At 44.1% G+C, this 22,071-nt stretch overlaps 1 protein-coding gene across 1 annotated transcript in view; it reads left to right on the plus strand.

Annotated features, from left to right (window-relative positions):
• NYAP2 (neuronal tyrosine-phosphorylated phosphoinositide-3-kinase adaptor 2) overlaps positions 1-22,071 on the plus strand; it is a 104,434-nt gene that overhangs the window by 65,428 nt on the left and 16,935 nt on the right. Inside the window, exon 3 of the mRNA XM_010159405.1 lies at positions 19,030-20,127. Coding sequence (XP_010157707.1) covers positions 19,030-20,127 — 1,098 coding nt within the window. The remainder of the gene's footprint in view (positions 1-19,029; positions 20,128-22,071) is intronic.

Consider the following 22,071-nt stretch of genomic DNA (forward strand, 5'->3'; position numbering starts at 1 on the left):
TGCTGAGTTGCTAGCTGGGCCTTAACCATGACAATATTAAAACAGCTTATTTCAGAATACGATATTATTACTGTTGCTCTACAATTAATCCCAAGCAAAATTAGTATCTGAAATGTGCCTCGCTCAAAGAAACCTGTGAAGCTCTGATTCTGCCAGTCTGTTTTTCATGTGCAAGGTGTTAAGGTCACCTAGTAGTGACCTTAACATACCTAGTAGTTCTCATTCTAGTAGGAGTCTTTCAATTCAAGAAATTGTAAACCTGTATCTTTCCAATTTTAGGTGAGATGGTCAATAGAACACAATATTCGCGTTCTCTTAGGGAGGTCTTTGAAAGCTCAAGTCCAAGAGCAGGAAGGTTTAACTTTCAGCCGCTGTTGTCCATATTGTACCCAAATATTTGTATATGCATGTGTCTCACACATTTATGGGTACTTGTGGCATGTGCAGCTGAATGGCTACAGCTTTTTCCAGGAACTATGGAAAACAATGATGAAAAACCTATTGTTTCTGCATCAACTATTGTGGAATCTCTACAAAGGGGTTGTCACAAAATTATTCCCAGATCATTTTTTATGGCAATGCAAAACAATTCAGACTATAATGTCTATTGTCTGACCCTGTGGCTACTTTGAAAAGGAATTTGCTACATTTCCTAGGCAACCAGGGACAGATTCACCACTCATTTTTATTAAACTTGTTTGCTTTTTGCTTTTTGATAATGATCCAGTTTATACAAACAAATACAGTTACTGCTGGCAACTTTTATTCTTTTTCTGATCCTGGTAAAGTCCAAATATTGAATCCATCCCGTCATAATATCTACCATAACATTAGATTATGTTTTGAATATGAGTCTGACTGTACCGCACACGTAAGTGGCAGAAGACATTTGGTGATGGGCTTGAAAGCCTTTTCCTCCTGAAGCACAAACAGCACCAGTAACAGCCACACTGGTTCTGTACGCTTTTCCTATAAGTGATCCTGATTCCAAACTGGTGGGAGTGAGAATCATTTAAGTTGCGATGACACGTATTAACCCTGTCTCATTGCGTAGCAGCGTGATAACACTTCAGTTTGTGTGTTTCATCCCATCTGCCTTGGCTCTCCAAGGAAAAAGCACTCTCCAGCCTGAAGGTCTCATTCTCCTTAACTTGACTTTAATGTTGTTGCTGTGTTTCCTCACTTCTGTGTCACTTCTTATGCTTCAATATTCCTTTTTTATTCTTCCGGATACCTCTCATGTTCACCCACTGAACGCCTTCCACCAAATGCATTTCTCCTCTGTGACAGATTTTTAGAAAACTGTTTTTAAAAACGTGGGTTGTCTTTTCTACAGAGTTTTCAGACTCTGATAGGAACAGCAAACAAATGCAGCAGTGCCCCATACATCACTCACTGGAAGTGAGAAGTGAACTGAAAAAGGTGATTTTAAATGACACTAAAGCATGGAAGGCTTATCTAATCTTGATCCTGAAAGGCTCTTCATTGAGAAAATGCAGGCATTTAATTAATTGACGTGCTTTTGGTGCCCAGTCTTACAGAAAAAGGAATTAATAAAACAGTATAACTGGTAAATATACGCAGTCTCGAGCAGAGTTTTTTTATGAGATCGCTGCATGTCCACAAGGAAGGTTTGCAGATCTATTGCAGTACAAACAGAAATGAAGAGGCGTAAGTGAGCTGCATTTTGAAAGTTAACTTTTTGTTAAAATTCTGTTTGGTAATATGGGTGATGACTACACACAAAACACATACCATGTCATTTATATATACCTAATATACACATTTAAGTATAATGAAAATGCAAGTCGTGTGTGCTTGCATGTACACGTAAACACGTGCGCACAAATGCAAATTAAAACAGATTAACTCTTCCAAATGCTGTTCGTGGTTGTAATTCTGCTCCTGCCAGAGCCCACAGGAAGTTGGGGTCTGATACATAAAGACGCCTGTGGAGATTCCCATCTCTCCAAACCGCTCAATTTGTTTAGTGTTTTCCTTCCGAGTGTCATGTGTGGAGGAGGATATCCTTCTTGCTGCTTTCTAATCCTGGGCAGTGGAAGCCTCTCTCTGTTGCTCAGTGATCTCTAAAGGTGGCCAACTTGTAAGGAAAATTCTCCTCTGGAGAAAAGCAATTACAGTAACTGTAACTGGGGTTGCAGTTCAGCTGGCCTTTCTCATAAATCTAGTTTTCTGTCAGCTAGACGGGTGACTGCGTGGTAAACTTGCACTTTGCTGCTCTCATTAAATAAAACTTGGATTAAAGGGATTTAGTGCTTTTGCTGGTTTTGCATGGTGCTGGTTTCCTTTTATTTCCTGCCTTAACAAATGATGTATTTAACCCGAACTTTGAAATAGTGTCCTCTGCAGTAACCATGCCCTGTCCTTCCTTATAGCCAGATCTCATTCCCACATCTTTTCATCCATGCCTACGAAAAGACGACATCACTAATGAGCTCTGTTCAGACCCAACGAGTCTGAAGGGACTGACAGATGAGGTCTGGTGGGTATAGCTCTGGGCGGTAAGATGCTGCTGCTTCTGGGCTATCAGCTTGGCCTCCTGCCCGACATGACAACCCAGTGCTGACGCGGCGGAATGCAGTATTTTAGGAACGTGTCTTTGAGACACGGGCTCTCTGCAGCACCCTGAAGACTGATGGGGATTGCTCTTGCAATGCACCCCACCCCTTAGCGAGGGCCGGTGGCCCCTGCGGCCTGCGACGCTGCTGTGATGGCGGGGCGTGGGCCTGAGAACGGGGGAGGGCTGACTGCGTGCCCAGACAGGGGTGCTGCCTCCTGGGGTCCAGCCTCCAAGGCTTCTCCCAGGACATGTGTGTCATTGTGGCTGAGCAGCCCCAGCACTGTGCACTCTGTGATTTAGCTCATTTCCCTTTTCCATGTTTTCAGCACTGTGTTTTGGCTCACGAAGAGCTGCAGCTAGTGTTCCCGTTAGCTACACAGGTATAACGCAAGGCGGTGTTCAGCCATGTGTAAAGCAGCGTCTGTTTTCCTTCACATGCCTTAATCTGATCCTTGACCTCATTACCCATTCTTTTTTGTGCGCTGTAATCTCTTGCAGACAGTGAGGCTTGAGAGGGCTTAACTTGAGACTGCGCACACCGGGAGAAGGGAGGTGGCAATGATGGAGGGAAGAGTCAAAGCCACCGTCACAAAACACTTGCCCTGTCATCGGTAGGGTGAGGTGGAGCTCCTAACTACCCTGTGACTCCAGAGACCTGCCCTGTGTGTCCAGGTGGCACAGGGATGGATACGGTGCCTCCCACCGCACCAGAACAACGCAGTCTCTCCAAAACCTAGCACGTCTTTCCCTCTGTTCTGCCTCGCACCGCCCTGGTGCCGCAGTGCTCGCGGGCTGGAGGGCAGCGCTGGCCCGGCTTTGCTGAGCGGCTCTGCCCGGAGTGCCCCTGCTCTGTCTCCACCCCTTGGGTTGCTGAAGCAGCTTGTTCCCACTGCCCTGTGCTCTAGCAGGAAGGACACTACAAAGATTTCCATCTATTCTCTAGCATTTAATAGCTTAGAGATTTTCAAAGGCTTTGCCTTCTTGTCTGTGTGTGTAGTTTTTCAGTGGTTTGGGGCCTGGTTTTCTTTGCTTTTGCTGAGATGTTCAGATTGCAGCTCCCAGAGCTGGGGTTTCCTGCACATGCCACCTCCTCCAGCCCTTCATCTTTTCAGGTCTGTTTTCTGGTCCCTCAGATAAGGGAGGGCAAGGGGGAAGGAAGGAATGGGAGCAATAGTTCTGATAGCTGTTGTAATAGCTTTGTGCGCCGAGCAAGGAATGCAATGTGATTTTTGGAGGGATTTATAAACAAGTTTGGAAGCCACAGAGGGAGTATGTTCTTACCCTCAAGGCACATATGCATACTCATTAACGTTAATGGAAGCTGCAAGCACTGAACAGAAAATAGACCATGCAGTGGTAAAAGACACAGAGATCTAGTTACCCGCTTGGGAATTGCACTATGCCCAAGACTTGGTAGCTGGTACTTTAGCTGTGTTGTGCTAGTCTATCTGGTGTGCTTAGTGTCTTTTTATTTTTTCTTTTTAATTTAACAAAGTTGCTTTATATACTCCTCCTCTCTCCTTGCACATTAGGCTGTTGCTCATTTGCTGAGAGAAACTGCACCTGCGTAAAAGAGCACAAAATTACATGTGCAGCCCCCCTGCAGTACGGATATCTCTCTGCTCTCGAGAGTGATGGAAGATGTGATGTTCTTGATAATGGAAAAGCCTTAATAATGTGAGTTCAGGGAGCATTGTGCTGATTTACCAGATTGGCTGCGAAGGCAGATAGTCCAGGAGGAGGCTGCCTGCCCTCAGCTGAGTCGAGTAAGCCCTGCTAAATAAAAAAGGCTTTTCTGCACTGGTACCCCAGTGCTCCAGGGCTCAGGGGAGTTTATAAACCTGATTGCAACCCCAGGCCCAAACTGCACTTGGGAATTCATACCATCCTGCCCCACAGTTCGCAAACCATCAAAGACCTCAAAGCGGTGTTGGGTATAATACTGACATGATGAGTGGGAGTCTTTCCCGAGGCTCCTGTCACCCTGAGGTCTGCTGATTGTGTATGGGCACGTCCCCAGATGTGCCAAGGCAAGGAAATGTGAGCCACTTACTCATGCAGTCAGATGGGATCTAGGAGAGAGTATTAGCGCAGGTTGTGCAACACATAAAGTCACTAGGCTGCTTTTAGGGCCAGCCCAGCCCTGGAAGTACTTCAACTGTTTTTTTGAGAAGTCTGAATCAATTACCTTTACCAGAAAGTTAAGTGTTGCATCAGTGAAGAGCATCTCTGAAGAAAGCTATCGTGTGGGTTCTCTTGTCCACTGCATGGTTAATTTGCAACCTCGATAGACAGCCCTTACGTAACTGGAAGGTTATAGTGTCAATAAACCCATTCTTATTGTAAGGTCACTGCATGTCAAGCCTGGAATGCTTCTAGAAAAAAAATGTAAAAGTTGTCCTGTTTGTGACTGTATTTCATTTTCTATTTTGTTTAGACCTCAGGGAACCATAATAGTGGGCCTTCTCAGCATTTCCACCTGTGAGCTGAAATACTATGAAACACTAGGTTCTGGCATTATTTTACATCACCGAATGACTCTGAAATCAGGTCCAGGAGAGGGGGTGAGGAGAAATCTAAGTAATTCTCCTGCTTCATTTTGACAGTCCTTCAGAATGTGTTAAGTAAAACAAAATGCCCATGAAACTACAAAAATCACGATTTTGGAATACTTGTACTACACTTCTCTTTTCCATACTATCTGTAGCATTTTCTGTTAAAGACATTGTGGACAAAAGAGTAAGGGCTTGAGCAAAAGTCCCTGTTTGCTCTCAGAGCTGGTCTGTGATAATAGAGATGTCTGGCAAAAGTCATTTGGAATTAAAGGAAAAAACACGAAACGGATGCACTTTTTATTCCACAGCAGATACATTGCATTTCCACCTCTTCATCTTACCTTATTTTTAACCGTTGTCCTAATTCTGCTCCCACTTAAACAACAAAATTAGACAAATCCTTATGGAGTGAAGCATGACTAAGCTCTCAAAGCATTTCCTGCCACGAGGCTGATGCTGGGAGGACCAAGCATCCTCACTCACATCAGCTTACCAGGAATGCACAGTGCTTAGCAGAATCATGTCTCAAGACATTTAAGTGTGGCTCCAGGTGAGATCCTGTCACGGCTATCCTCTGTGTCATTGGCAATTTCTTTCTAATGACTGTTAGGATATAGTAGTCCTGGTCGGTGCACTGCTTTGCTGCCTTCATCTCTTCCACTTGGCTTAATACTGGATGACATCAAGCAACATATGCCCAACGTGATACAACTGTGTTGGGCACTTCACACTTTTCAATTTCTAGCCACGCAAAGAGTGCCGTGCGAGGATAACGTGCACCACAGTGACAACAAAACAGAGCACAGCTTCCTTTTTGCAATGCCATCAGCTTGTCTGGAGGTCACAGTGTACCAGCAAGGGCTTTTCATGGAGGCACAAGGGGAAAAAAAAGCCAAGCACACACAAATTTCTGTGTTAATTTTAGTGGCCATAACTTTGAACTGCTGGCATGTCAAAAAAGAATTACACCACCCAAATTCCAGTATGATTTGCAGCTCCTTGCTGGTTCAGGGTGCAGGGAGGCTTAGATATGGGAAGTAAAAGCCTGGAGCATGGTGTACTTTACATCATCAAGTGGCAGAGCTCAATATTATAAGCTATGGTCAAGGGAGGGGATTCACCCTCTCTACTCTGCTCTCGTGAGACCCCACCTGGAGTTTTGCATCCAGCCCCAGGGCCCTCAACATCAGAAGGATATCGACTGGTTGGAGCGAGTCCAGAGGAGGCCATGAAGATGCTCCGAGGGCTGGAGCACCTCTGCTATGGAGACAGGCTGGGAGAGTTGGGGCTCTTCAGCCTGGAGAAGAGAAGGCTCCAGGGAGATGTTATAGCACTTTCCAGTGCCTGAAGGGGCTGAAAGGAAGCTGGGGGGGACTTTTTACAAGGGCCTGTAGTGACAGGACAAGGGGTAACGGGTTTAAATTAAAAGTGGGGAGGTTTAGATTGGATATCAGGAAGAAGTTCTTCCCGGAGAGGGTGGGGAGGCACTGGGACAGGTTGCCCAGAGAAGCTGTGGATGCCCCATCCCTGGAAGTGTCCAAGGCCAGGCTGGATGAGGCTTGGAGCAACCTGGTCTAGTGGGAGGTGGCCCCTGCCCATGGCAGGGGGGTTGGAACTGGATGGTCTTTAAGGCCCTTTCCAACCAAAGCCATTCTATGATTAATTTCCAGTGTGTTGGTATAATATTTGCCATTGCTTCAATTATTTCTCCGAGATAAACATGAATCATACTCTGCCTTCAAACGCACACCAGCTTCCATGTAACAACTGAATAATTCTAGGTCCTGTTATCCTTAGCAGTAAAACAAAACCGGTACTGCAAGTAGAGGATTCTTTGAGCATAAACGTGCCTGGACATACTCAACTCTGTGTTGGGAGCCATATAGCCTTTAGGTTGTTGGCCTTAACAGTGCTTTGTGGATGAAAAATATTCCTGGAATTTTCCTCTCCATGCAGGACTGCAAAGGAGGCTTTCTCCTGTTTCCTCTTGGTGAAATACTGAAGGATGGTTTGGCCATGAGTCTTGCCTTCCGGTCACTGTGATGATGCCACAAGCCTCCCCATTTGGGAAAGTTTTAATCGAGTTAATTTTTTTGCTTATGACAATGGAAGTCTCGATATTTTGATTTTTGTGAATAAGATGGTAAGTAACCCTTTGATTAAAAGGAAAAAACCCACCACAACCAGAAAAGTAAACACATAGATGCGCACCAAGCACAACCTTGAAGCTATACCACTAGTGTGGATTCAAAAACTTGATAGTATGTCTAGCCTCTTTATTTTCTTAAATAAGAAGTTTCATAAAACAAAAACATAGAAGCCCGAGGTATTCTCTGGTTCTGAATTATTTGAATTTTCTGTTAAAAATGAGATTATTTTTACAGCTGTTTTGGATAACTATCTGCAGTGATTAATTGCCGTAAGATCCCAGTCCTGCAAATACATGCTTGCATATGGGTAAGTGGTATGCTGAATGAAGACCTCTGCAAATAATACTGTCTCCCTGTGGTGTCAGTGGAGGAACAGGGCTCTTCACTGCTCTGCCACTGGATTAGGTGACCTTGAGCATTTCACCTGGCTCTGCAGTGCCCCAGATTCCTCTTTTGTGCAATTGAGATAGTGATGAGGGTTTTGTTTTTTGAGGCAGTTTGCAATCAAGTTATGATCAGAGTATTTCTGCTCACAATCAACACTTGGACCAATGGGACATGTGTGAGTGTTTTTGTAAACAGCACTGTAGATAAAGGCTTTGAGCAGAGACAGGAATATGTGAAAATGATTGTCCGTGCTTAATGTGAAATGCCACACATCTGTCAGGGTTTCATTTGTGAACCCAAGGCAGTCACTGTGGAAACGAGGACCTCAAGCTGCCTCTCAGCATAGGAACTGCTCAAGTTCCCTTTCCCAACCTCCTGTTGCTATCGCTGATGCTGCAGGGTATGAATAAGGATGGCAAAATCTGGGCTGCGATTATGGTCCAGCTCCGTGAAATTCTGAATGTCATGGGTTTACAGTTCAGACAGTCCCAGGAGATGGTAGGTGACAACCCCCCTCTGAGCTTAGTCTGTTCTTGGCTGTCCTGTACCAGAGGATGTGCCACAGGGGTATGGGTGAATTCCTCGGAAGATCTTTGCTTCTGAGCAACAGCAAAACAAAGCAGGCTGTAAACACTGGGTTATAGCAATAACTTCTGGTTTCCTGTGGTGGGGCAACTGCTCAAAGAGGGAGTGCATCCCCATGTCCTAGTGACAGAGGGAGTAGATGCTAGTGCAGTCTTGGGGAACTACAATGGCTGCAAGATAGGATGAAAAAAAACATTTCTTGCAATGAAAAGTTGCTTGGCGAAGGAAAAGATGAGATATGTTATCTCAGATAATGTAACTGGGATAACAGTTTCAGCAGTCACTGGCTTTTCAGTGGCAAACCCAGCGTTGGCTTGTCCCCACACCCATGCCATTGTGTTCTGCACTTAGGTGAACCATTAGGGCTGGCCTAGGGGCTGTGCTGTAAGGTTGGATGGGTCCAGATTATAAGTAAATGGGTAGGAGAAGGGAAAAATGGAAGGAAAAGAGAAAAAGGGGAAGAGGAGGGGAGTGCTCTGCTTGCTCATTGCAAACACAGTGTAGAAGAGACTGTGGGAAATAACACAATTCATTCATGTAAAGAGCTTTTGGGAGCAAAGGATGATCTTGGCTCTTTCTGTCCAGTCATACTCTGGCAGTTGTTGCCTGCTTCTTCCCTTAGATATTGGCTAAGATCTTTCAGGCTGTGATACTGCTCCTGCTTTAATTGCTTTTCATTTTCCTCAGCTTTCCAAACATTTTTGTTAGAGTGCTCTACTTTTCCTCATTGTTCCATTTTCTGTCTTCTGCTTCTTGGTCTTTCTTCTCTTTTTTGCAGGGTGCTAGATTTTATTCAAGTCTTTTTCTTGTTTCCATTAGTTGTTTCTGTGAGCTTAACTGAACAGGTTCTGTAGTCATGGGTGAGGTAGCAACAACTTCTGGCAGCAATTCTCCTGTTCCTTCTCACACTCCATCTTTGTCTTTTCACCCTCTGTCTCACTTTTCAGGTAGCACAATGAGGTTAAGCCTGGCATTTGAAACAGGACAGGGCTCTCCCAAAGATTGTCTGGAACTGAATACAACACTGCCAAAATGGTACTGTACACTGCAGCCATACCAGGTGAACTTACGGTGATCAGGAGTGGCTGCATGGCCTTTGCAGATCGACATTATTACAGACTCTCCTAGTTTTCCTAGAGCACTCTGCAAATAAATGCAAGATGAAGTGATAGAGGCCAAGCGCACAGAGAATCTCTGGGTGGGAGGAAGCTGATAAAGTGCAGCTTGCCTGTGACTTCATCAACAAGTTGTTTAGAGTTGAGGAGGAGAGAGGAGTCACTCATATGGAGATGGAAGAAGGATGAATAGCTGTGAGGCTCTTTTCCTAAAGCTGATTACAGTGGGCATCTCGGTAACGCTCAGCCTCTGACCACAGAGGTGTTCCATCTCTAGGTACTGCTGCCTGCCTGTGAGCTGCTCTGACAATGCTCTGTCCACTTCAGCTCTCGTCATACTCACCCAAAAGATGCTCAGTGACAACCTGCAGGAACTGCAGGGTCACCATGTGTCCTCTTGGCAGAGGCAAGAGTGTCCCTCGAGATGAGCTCTTGTTCGCTGGGGTTCGTTTGCTTTCTCGACGCGGCTGCTGCGGTGATGCGTTTGACCCCCATGACCAACCCTGTGCCTTGCTTTGACGTGTGAGCTCCACGGCGGAAAAGCCTGCCAGACCTGTCACTCAGTAGCAGCGAGAGGCTTTTGACACAGCGTCCTCAAGGAAGAGAATTGTACAAAGCCCACACCATTTCTGGGGGAGAGGAGGTTAGTGAAACCTCTTGGTTCCTTGTCGCTGGTGGGAGATACTGAGCAGCACTTGGCGGGGCTGCCATGCCTCTGGAATAGTTGGACAGGATGCATGTCATGTGGGAGTCCCTGAGAGGTCAGCATCATGCACAGTGTAACCTCCGTGGGTCTGCCAGCTTGATTTAAGGGGTTGCAATTATTTTAGGAGCTTGGCAAACAGTTTGCTACTTATGTAAGCAAATAATGGATTTGACCTACTTATTGCATCTGTGAGTAGAAGATGGGATCTAAAAAATGAAGTCTCATATCTCTGGAGAAATGATTCAAGTCTTTGCATATAGTCACCGCTAGTGTTCTGGACAGGGTGTTTGGGAACCAAAGCAACAATTAATTCAAGTGAGCAAATCCAGACTTTTTTCCTAGACAAATGAAGTAGGTGAGCTACATTTACTGTTTCATTAATCATTTGCTCCATTTCCTTCTTTCATGTTTCCCTGTAAATCATTTGAGAGGCCACTGTTTGGGTGCAGGCACTGGATTTAGACCTCTCCCAGAGCCAGGAACTCTGCAGAGATCAGTCTCATTCGGTGTCTCTATGAGTGCCAGGTCAGAAAGCCTCTCTGCCATACCTTCTCCAGGAAGTTCAGGAAAGTCCAGCAGGTGATTTCCCACATCATCTCCCTCAGCTACAATAGCCAGTAATCAATAGCAGTGTTGTTCTGTGAAGCCAGGAGTTGCATTCAGACTGGAGTGTGCCTTTGTTTACGTGAGCATTGCCAAGTGATATCAGAGAGGCCTTCGGTGCCCTTTGAGCAGCGGATGATACATGAATGAATAAGCAGCTCAGCCCTCAAAGGCTTACTGCTATCATAGTGTCCACGACATACCAAGCTCATATGACACAGGTGTGTAAGGCATGTGTCGGTGGGACTCAGCTCGTCGCACATACCCAGAAGCATCCTTTTCGGAGCAGAAGTGAGATCTTTTCTTTCTGGAGGTCAACAGAGATGCTGCTGCATTTGCAGTCGGCATGCAGCACGGCCTGTAGAAACTCGGGCAGGCAAAATGCAGAGCCCCACCACCTTCTGTGTGATATTCTGGGGAGGTGAGAGGGGTAGCTGCCGAGAGAGAGAGGGGGCAGCTGGCGCAGGATGTCAGCTACAGGAGAACCGGGCTCTAATAGCTGCACCGCAATGAAGACGCGGGTTGGGGGGTGGCGGGGGCTGACGTCGCCCATCATTCTCCGTGCGAAATGCAGTCAGTTTGTGGGAAGCTGTAAGAATAGAGCCATGACAGTTAATTTACAGTAAAAAAGTGAAAGCTGTTCAAGTTTCATGTCCAAGATCACAGTCAAGATACCATAAATGTTGCTTTAAAACCAAAGGGCTTTATTCATGATCTGTGGCCGTTTTCCGTACTCTGTTGTGACCCCGTTTAACTCTTCCGTGCTCCAGCTCTGTGTAGGTTCCCGCAGCAGAGCACTACAGCCACCCACAAAGAAGCACATATGCCTTGAAAATTAATTTCTCTGCAAGCATGATTCAGTAGTTCTATTTGCACACTCTTATGTAACTCATCTAATGATGCTTGCGATATGATCCTTGATAAATTCCTGTGCCAGTTGCCTTCCTATATCTAGAATTCCTTCAGATTATATACAGTTATGGATTTTTTTATTGCTAGTGTTGCACTGGCGATAAAATCTGTTTCACTTTTGCAGACTGCAGGCTATTTGAAACCGAAGAAACCAGCGCTTCAGCAATAATGGTTGCATGTGTGGGCAGCGTGAGGATCTTTTATGCAGATTCCCACTTCCACAGTAATCCTCCCACCTTTCCCTCCTCAGAGCCTGCTTCCACTGGAACTGATGTAACTTACAGCCCCACAGTGCCACAGATCCTGGCCCCTTGCATTCGGGTGTATTAGTTCACGGATATTTTTCTAAATGGATGCTCAGAAATCATTGCAATCTAAAGTTGCTGTGAGATTTTTTGTTTGCCTTCATTTGCACTCAGTTCATCAGTTTTCCTGTAAAAAGAGGATGATTCAAACTGACTTTTCTTACCCAAAACCTTTCTTTCTCTACCTTTCCAGGTCTGTGCCGACTGACAATAACTTTCAGCTTCAGTGAATAGTACAGAAAAGCTTGATTGCAAATAATTTGTAATTATTTCTCAAACTATCTCTTTTCTTTTTTTCTTTGCCTATTCAACGTTATCTGGAAAAATCAGGGACATCAATTACTCATTCTTTAAAAGAACTAGGATGTGAAGTTCAAAATACATGAAAGCACAAGGCTGGGCATTCAGAAGGAAGCTTAGTCACTTTGTAATTTTCTGAAAGCTTTTGGAGACCTTTTCACGGTGGGAAAGGGTAATAAGCAGAGCCCAGTGTGTCAGGCGGGTGCACAGAGAAGAGGAGGGCTATGAAGGAGAAAAGCTGGGAGTCAGTCTGCCCTGCTCTTTGGGGAGGGACTCTCTTCGGCATGCTGATACTCCCAAGTTTTTGAAATGTCAGGGCATCACTGGGTCTGTCCTCGTCTTGCTAATGCAGAGCAAAGGCCCTGCAGCCCCCGCCGTGCTGAGAGGAGGCTCTGGCAGCAGGGCAGCCAGAGCAGTAGGCTGGCTCTTGTGAAGCCCAGGCAGGTGAGGCTACCTCGGCATATACAGCGAGTAAGGAGCCGTGGTGTTGGGGCCAAAAATTCCATTTTGTGAGCCAGACACACAGCCCTAAACTGAATCTGGCAGCAGCATGTCTTCAGTCACGGTGCCTATCGGTTGCAGAAGTTGTATTTTTGGATGAACGCAGAACTGCATTGAACTGCAGGGCCCAATTCTGCTCCCTGCTGTACCGGTGTTTAACTCTGGAATATCACTACTGAAGCCACTGGGTTTCCACCACTTTGAATTACAGCAGAAATCAATCATTTTAAAAGCTGAAAGAAGTTGTAGCCAAACTAAAGGGACCTGAATACTTCTGAAGTCTCCTTAATCATAGCCTTGAGCCGTCTGAGTAGCACGTCAGTATTATTTTATGACACTGTCTTTTAGTCCTTTCATTTTCAGTATAGTTTTGTCCTCTCTAAATGTCCAAATAATTTCCAGTAAGAGCTAATAGATTCAGGAGGGGGAAGAAATATGTACCACATTAAATCATTGTGCTGAACCCACCTATTGCTTGCAAAGCTGTTTCAATGAATCAGATGGTTCTTTCATTCCTTCCGTGTTCCTTTCCTCTTTGCTTTTACCGACTAGCATCCTTTACAAAAGGAAAAAGTAACCTGCAGGGAAAGGACTTGTGTCCAGGAGGACACTGTTGTTTTGAAAGCCGGGCTTTTTTCGCGACAGAGAGAGGTTCTCTGATGTTATTTCAACCTAGTGATGGTTTCCATAGTCATTCACTAAGATGCAGCTTTGTGTGTGTGGTTTATAGCTCTTTACACAGTAGGAATATTTGCCTTCAAATGTTTTTTGGAGAAGAAAAGGTGCATGTTCAACCCTCCATGTCTCCAATAGATAATGTTTAAATTTGCTTTTGTTTTCTACTGTTGCTTTCCAGTGTTGGGAACCACTCTGCAAGGATTCATATAAACAAATAAATTAAAATAAAAACCTTGTGTAAAATTCTTTGGAGCCTAAACTAGCAAAAGGTAGATGGTGAACAGAGGCACTGAGGGATAAAATGACAGGCGAGGCCCTGTGGCCTGTGACAAAGAGATGAATTAAACTCAGGTCTCCTGAGTGCCGATCTTTTGCACAGTTCAGAGGATTGTGCCTTTTTAAATTCAGTTTCACTAAGAATATTCAAACTTCATCTACAGAGATAATGAAATCCAACCCAATATAGGCACTGGTGCACAAATGCACTGAAGGTCATAAGCAACTTCGAACAAGCAGTTCATTTCATTAAAGCCAGTGGGGTTAGTCATGGCTTTGAACTTACACACATATATATAGGTTCTGTGCCACCCTAGAACTGCATTTTCTCTGTTGGATTATGTGATATAAATCACAATCTGTGCATCTTTGATTCAGAATCCACTGCATTCAGTGTTTAATTAAAGAAATTCTATTTCCTTTCACTCCTGGAGGCTCTTTTTGATAGAAGCACCCCTCAAAATGCAGCAAGATTAATTCCATTTGCATTTAAAGTAACATTTTTAAGAATTTTAAAAATTTTTAGGCCCCAAATCACTCCTTCATTTAGAAAGAAATTGAACACTTTAGTCTCTTGTACAAATTGAAAGGGAGGGATTTTCCTGTTACATGTATTTTTATTCTGTTTGTTATGGTGAACAGCACGACAAATCAGCTTGGTCTCTGAACTGCAAAAGCTGGTAAACATCCAAAGGACAACAGAAAATGACAAAATTCATTTTAGTTTATAGAAATTTTCACTCATTCCTTATACAGCGAGCAAATAATAAAACTCAGTCTGATAATATTTTCATATTTCAGTCTCTCCATATAGAGTAAAAAAAATGCTTCTGAAGGATAAGATGACCAGGAGCACTCTGTATTTCCAAAATTAACTACGAAAGGCAGATTATCTGGGCATGTCTGAAAGCTATGGGTAACCTTTGCGCTACAAATATCTCATTTCAGAAATGTCATATTCAGCAGGGCTTCCGTAAGGCTATTTTGAGCACTGTGCTGCTTGCTTCTAGATGAGAACTGAAGTTTTTACTGCCTGCATGTTTTGTTTCACTCGCAGTTTATTAGAGCTAGATAATTGCTCAGTAGTAGGATGCTATTAAGCACGGAGGGTTCCTGCCCAAGCAGCGTAAACTCAATGAAGTCCAGTGTTGTTCGCAAGGATCACCGTGCCTCCAGGTTATCAGCGGTGGTAGATTGAGTGGTTCTGATGCAAAAACAAAGCCCTTAGCATAGCACCCCGAGCTCTCACTGCCAGAGTATCCCCTCTGAGGACAGAGGGCCATGTAGCCATCACCCAGCAGCCTTCAGATCACCCCTGGTCTGCTCGAACTCCCCCCTGGCCCAGCAGTCTCTTGTGTCCGTGTGTATTTGTCATAGAAGCACTCACAGAGCTTTGTGGCGCACTTGGATGTAGCTGTTAAGGGAATGTGCACCTGGCAGGGAGAGAAGCCCTCACTCTTCTGTTGAGCTTTGGATCGGGCCCCGTGTGCTCTGACATACCCGTGGCAGCGACTCAAGGCAAGTTACTGGCTACAGTTGCACTAAGGAAATAGTAATCCATGTTGAAAAGCACTTAATTACTCCATGTTTGGAGCAGACAACGCGGCAGTATGTGTATCACCAATATGTCAGCATGGTTTGCTTTTCATAGGAGTTTATGTTCCCAGCAGGCACCGAATGCTTTTTCTGCCTGATAAATGTCAAGTACTTTAAGCAATCTTGCCTGTTCCTCTCTGGAGATTGCCAAATAATCTCCTTTCATTGGCTATGGGATCGTGCCAGGGCTTTGGCATTCATGAACATTTATCCCTGCCAAATGTTGGTAACACAGGAACTGTACAAACACTCCCTGCTCCTTTCATTAGCTTTGCACAGCCCTGTTCAGTTGCAGGATTCCCGGTGTTTGTTTCTTTTCTCTGTTATTCTGGGCTGGAGCAGGAGTTTATGATCTGTATTCCATTATCGGGCGTGCCATAGAGTTCAACCCTTGCAATGGAGATGTGTTTCAGAGTAGAAACCTTTGGTAAATAAACATGATAAGCATCCTGCATCACAGCCTTCTGAAAGCTAATTCAGTTTGCCTCCCAAATGCGTCGCTGCGGCTGAGGGGAGGTCCCAGTAGGTGTTGAACAGTTCCGCTGTTCCCAGTCACAATAAAAAGGTTCCCTTGCTATTTACCCTATCCATTTACCTGTGTATTTTCTCTACGAAGTCTTACAGCAGCAAATGTTCCTGCTCCGTGTAGCGTACAGGTGGTACCTCTATTCCTTTATAAGGTTTATAAAAATATTTAAATCATTTAGTTTTCAATTTTAGTTTGAAAATCCAGTTTGTCAAGGAGGGAAAAAGATCTCGGTAACATACCGCCTCCTGGAAATAGATGCTTTAACAAAATAAACTGCGGCTGAGGAAAAAAATGCTTTTAACAGCAAATGGAAAGTAAATCTTTCACCTTGTCATATTTACCCTGTGTATCATACAGCAAGGCTGGGTCATTTGACCTTTTTGTTGATAATGTCACCAAGATATTTTAGGCTAATGCTACATATCACGCAAAGGCAGATGAGAATGTCGTGTGCATGACTGCAGTACTTAATTTCAACCCATGCAAAAATATTTTACAAGAATGGATGGCAGGATGTCAATCATTTTTCCATGGCATTTCTCATTTCCTTGACTGTAACGTAATAACTTGTGAATGTTGTATATGCAAACCCCAACACCTAAGGACAGGTCTAGGCCACATGGCAGAACCTCATCAGATGGATAAAAACTGTGAAAATGGAAGGAAGGAAGAGGCAAAAGATGTTATTTCTAACTATTTGTTTGAAAACAGGGTATTCTTAATCACTTTTAGCTATTTTCAGGTAAAAATATCAGTTAACGCTAGCCTTGAATGACCTCCAGCACAAGAGCATCTTTTGATTACATTGTGCGTCATTAACATCTCTCCAGATGAAGAGGGGGAAGCATGGGGATATAGCTGCGAGACAGAGCATGTTCTCAGGGTGACACTCGTGGCACAGGGGACGTAGAAGACAGCATAGGAAGCAGGAGTCTGAGGAAGGCAGAGGAGCCGGGAGCATTGGCATCTCAGGTATCCATGGTAGCATGATGCACAGGGAACTGAAGACTGCGAGAAGCCTCTGTACACAAACCCCAGAATTTTCAAATACAGCAAAGTCTGTAATCCTTCAGCCAGCCTAGAGTTCAGGTCCTGGGCAACATGTTCAGAAATGATCAGGCAGTCTGTGCCTGTCTTTTTATTTTAATAACACCAAACTTAGGAAGACTGCTTTTGCCAGGATTGTAAATCAGATTAACAGAGGCATGGAGAGAGCATTGAGACCAAGTTTGTGTCGGTAGAATGTATATGAACATAATATACAAATAACAGACAAAATAGAAGGGAAATGGTGATTTAGCTGGAAGCACGGCAAGAAAAATCTGCTAGTATTGTCAAATACATCAAGCATAATATTTTCTGCAAAGCCCAAATGATTCTGGTAGCCTACATCTCATTCCCAAAAGTCTATCCTAATACATTCAAGAAAATTAATTTGGGTTAATTAAAAAGACAAATTTAAAGTGCATTAGGATATATCCACATAGTGAAAAACTATCAAGCTACCAAATGCTCTTATCCGTGGTAGCTTTTGCATGTCCCTAGCCTGCTGCAAAGTGAAACATATTAATTGGAACCGTCACGAAAGCATAGTATCTTTTTTTGATTTTTTTTTTTTTTTTTTAAATTCTGGCAAGATTTCCTTTTTTTTTTTCTTTTGGCTTTGTTGTACCTTAGTAATCCGTTAACCTTAAATGCTGTCAATGAAGAGTGGTCTCATTGCTTCATATATGTGCACACGAATACATCCACGGGTCCTTATTCCTTAACAAAATTGGAATCTTGTTTAACATCTGCCTTTATTGCTATGCCTTGTAAGAACTGGAGAAAGGTGGGTTACTTAGCAGATCAAAGCGGGGGTGACAAAGTGATAACACTATGTTTGGATGCTCCTCTGCTACTGACCAAATCACGTTAGTGAGATGCCGTAACGCAGGCATCTTCCAGCCCTCCGGCGGCATCCTCGAAAACTGGCAAAATACTGCTTTTCAGCTGGCAGAGTCATGCCTTGCTTCTGGCTTTGGCGATATGTTTGAGGCTGTTTTTAAACGAGAGGTTTTTAACTCCAAGAGCACTGCCTGCTTGGTTTAATGTTAGAAATTTGCTGTCTGTTTTCTGATGGGTCTGCAGAACGCCTGGAAATTTCTCTGGGCGCCGAGTCTGCCGTGGCAGGTCTGCAGCTGTGCAGGGCAAGGAGCAGCACATTTTGGTCAGAGAGGAAAGCTGCCATTCTATGCCGGCCTGTAGTGTAGAATTTGGTTTCAACTGGAAAACTCAGCAATGAGGTATCAAGGCTTTCCGTGCAAAAACTATTTACCCTACAGGAATATAAAATAGGTTTATTGATTGTGGTAGATTTTGATTCTGAATAAGTTGGTTGAGTGTGCTTAGGATAAAAACTGACTTCACCCAAACATTTAAAGAGACATTAACCCCAACATTTAATGAGATGTTCTATTAACTATTTGCTCAAAGTGAGCAAAAACACAATTTACACTTTCTCTACTGTTCAGTTTATACAGAATAATTTCTAAGAAACCCTTGACCTCTCATTTCAAATGAATTTCATCACAATGATTTGATCGATAACTTCAAAGACAAAATGGTCTCTTGTTTCTAGAAGTAACCTGTTTGGGAAGGATCTGAATCTGTGAGATATTTGATTTCCCAGGTAAATTATTAGGATTAACCCTGTGGCAGATTTTACAGTATTTGTATGTTTTCTTTCTCAGTCAGTGTTGGGCGAATTGTACTTTATGCAGAAGCTTCTATAAATAAAAAGGTCTCGATTCATGAGTGTGTCACTGCAGTTACATCACTGTCATTCCAGTATGAATGTCCGGGATCTAAACTGTTCTCTTGCAGCCATAAGGAGTTCATTTGGATACTTAGCGTTATGCCTTTGGCAACAGTTTGGGTCTTTAGAATCCCACAGTGATATTTGAAAAGCATAATATTTAAAAATGGGAAGTATCTTGTCCAAAGAGTTTGGGAGAGTACAAATGTCTCGGAGGAAGGGAAGTGCTGGCTAGCTGCTTAATAATGGAGTGTCAGCGCATTCTGGGGGAAGATTCGGAGTGTTTTGAATAGGGCATTGCTTTTTGTAGCATTCTATTGATGTAACACCAGAGAAAACCAGCAACAAGATGGTCACAGGAAAGCCATCCCAGAATTATGACACTGTAACAGAGATCCTATGGTCGACTGTGTTACGTGCTTCTGATGAATTTATATTTTGTTCTGTTTTCAGTGTCAGCCAAACCAAGACCTCACAGCGATGAATACACAAAGAAGATTCCACCTCCTAAGCCGAAACGAAATCCAAACACTCAGCTAAGCACATCTTTTGACGAAACGTATATCAAAAAGCATGGCCCTATGAAAACCACACTCACTAGGGATGCCTCTTTATCCCAGGTCAGCAGCCCTGCCCCAGACACAGAGGAAGAAGAGCCTGTTTATATTGAAATGGTTGGGAATATTCTCAGAGACTTCAAAAAAGACGAGGATGACCAAAGCGAAGCAGTCTATGAGGAGATGAAATACCCTATATTTGATGATGTAGGCCAAGATTCAAAATGTCAATGTGAATATGACCATCACACTTGTTCTTCTCAGTGTGCTACTCCCACAGTGCCTGACCTAGATTTCACCAAGTCTTCAGTGCCATCGACTCCCAAGGGCTTGCTTTGTGATATACCCCCACCATTTCCAAATCTGCTTTCTCACAGACCTCCACTGCTGGTGTTCCCACCAGCACCAGTGCAGTGTTCCCCGAATTCTGACGAGTCTCCTCTAACTCCACTAGAGGTCACAAAGCTTCCCGTTCTGGAAAATGTGTCTTACATCAAACAGCAGGCTGGAGCTTCTCCATCTTCACTCCCACCTCATACACCAGGCCATCAAAAACTGGAGAAAGACCAGACAGTATCTCATGGAACTAGCACCCCTGGGCACACCTCCTCACCTCCTCATCCTTCTACCTTATACCGAACACAGTCTCCACACGGTTATCCTAAAAGTCACTCTGCCTCACCTTCTCCTGTCAGTATGGGTAGGTCTCTTACCCCCTTAAGCCTCAAAAGACCTCCACCTTATGACTCTGTACATTCAGGAAGTCTCTCAAGAAGTTCTCCATCAGTGCCTCATTCTACAGCCAGAAACACATTGCAAGAAGGAGGAAAGATGGTAAATGCCTCAGTCAGTACCTACGGGTCATCGTCTCAGAGTGGTTCCCGTTCTCGGACACCCACCAGTCCTCTGGAGGAACTAACCAGTCTCTTTACATCAGGACGAAGTCTCCTGAGGAAGTCCTCCAGTGGCAGAAGATCTAAGGAACCTGCAGAAAGTAAGTTCTTGATGTGATTTTTCCTCATTCTTCCTTGTATAATATCTTTCACTATATTTTACTAAATCAAATGCTTGCAATAATGAAATACCCCAGAAGCCTAAATTCCTTATGTAAATTTCTTGTGATGGGAAGAATAGTGGTTATTGTTAGAATTGCTTTAGTCTTCATACTGTTATATTTTCAAGATTTTCAAGTATACATTCTGCACTAGAGAAGTACAATTCATGGCTTGGCCTTGCGAGAGGAGCCAGTCTTCGTTAACTTTTCCCCAGGTGGAAGGGTCACATGTGAGTTGGGATCTTCCCACCATGTCACATCCTCCCTTTCTTGATGGATGCTAAGACAGTGATTGTCCAAGCAGCTTGTAACAAAATAACCAAAGAGTAGTTGTTTTTTGGCAAGGATCCACTGATCGCCCTTAACCTGGCCGATGATCACAGCGTGTATGATGGCAGCCAGAAGTACCAGCTCAAGCCATTCCTCTCTTTCCCACTGCCTTCTTCCGTATGGTGCCACAGAGTATCTCTGCTCGTGTGACGGGTTGGCTGCGAATCGATCCGAAAACCATCGAGACCTGTAACGTGTTACCCACACACAGAGAAAAGCACGGGAGGGAGTTGTGTGGGAAAACCTTAAACCAATATTGACTTTTCATATGCTGTATCATAAACTCGTTGTCCCACGTGCATCCAGGTTTACACAGTGTACACCTGTTTCTGAGCTAGTGAAATAGGGAAACTCCTAATGAAACCTGCAGGAGTCACAGGTTGGGCGAACGCAGAAGCAGGCACCAGTCTTTCTGTTGCAAAACCGCTCCTGTTCAGTGGTGCCAAAGAGAGCATCTTGCAGTGGAAGGTAGCCATAACGCCGTCTGTCGGAGTGCAAAGTGGGCTCAGTACGCTCTCTCCTCCAGCTTCAGTAAAATCAGTTTATGACTTGGAATTCGTGACACCTACGGAAAAGCTCTCTGTGGAGAACAGAGCTTTATACTTGTGCAAAGGCCTTGTGATACCTATTTGGCAACTGTAATATGTTAAACAGTGTGATAAGCTACGCTGGTTGACACCTGCTAAAGGAAGGTGTTTTGGTTTCCCAGCTACCATGTCGCTGCAGAAGAGACGTGAGTTCTGCAGTGCCTTTCTGGTTGTGTCGGTGCCGCTCTGTTGCATTATTCATTGCAGCATGGTCACATCACTTTGGGGCGCGTTCGGGGGGCTCACAGGAACACACTCTCTGGGTTTTCATGGGCAGAGGTGGCCTGCCTTGCACCTCCGCGGCTGAGCGAGTACGTGCAAAAGTTTAAGTATGGAGAAGCTCGGTGGCAATGGTCTGGGTTCATGGACTCCAATGCCTCAACCTCAGCAGTTCCATTCTTATTTATCTCCGTGCAAGTCAGGAATAATGACTCTGAAATCAGAAGGTGGAGGTGAGAATGGAGTTAGCAGGATACTGAGAATATGAGTTGGTGCAGCAGTTTGTTTTATTTGCCTTTAATACTTTGGTGGCCTGCAGTCATAAATACTGTTTCATGAAAGTCTTAGCTCCATGATTCAGTAGGGTTTCACTAAGTGATTACAGTCATAAAAATACAATAATGCCGGATTTGTGTGCTGGATGGAAGCAAGTTTGTACCTAAAAGGCAAGATGATTCCTGTAATTGGGAACGATTATGAGGGATGTGATGTGACATTTATAAATAATTGCAGTGAAGTGGTAGGGAGATTTTGGCAAAGTGCAGACAATATTGAACATTACTAAACATGCTGCTTATTCATAAGTGAGCAGAAATCCCCTGTAAACCCCACGTTACACCAGATCTACCCGTTTTTATGCTCACTGATGTCAGCAGAAGCACCGGGTTTACAACCTATAGAAATCCCTGCAGAGAATATGGGAAAATTCAGCAAATCTGTGCTGCTTTCTCACACCTACCTCCAGACA

The sequence above is a fragment of the Eurypyga helias genome, unplaced genomic scaffold (assembly GCF_000690775.1).
Source record: "Eurypyga helias isolate BGI_N326 unplaced genomic scaffold, ASM69077v1 scaffold15330, whole genome shotgun sequence".
Taxonomy (NCBI): domain Eukaryota; kingdom Metazoa; phylum Chordata; class Aves; order Eurypygiformes; family Eurypygidae; genus Eurypyga; species Eurypyga helias.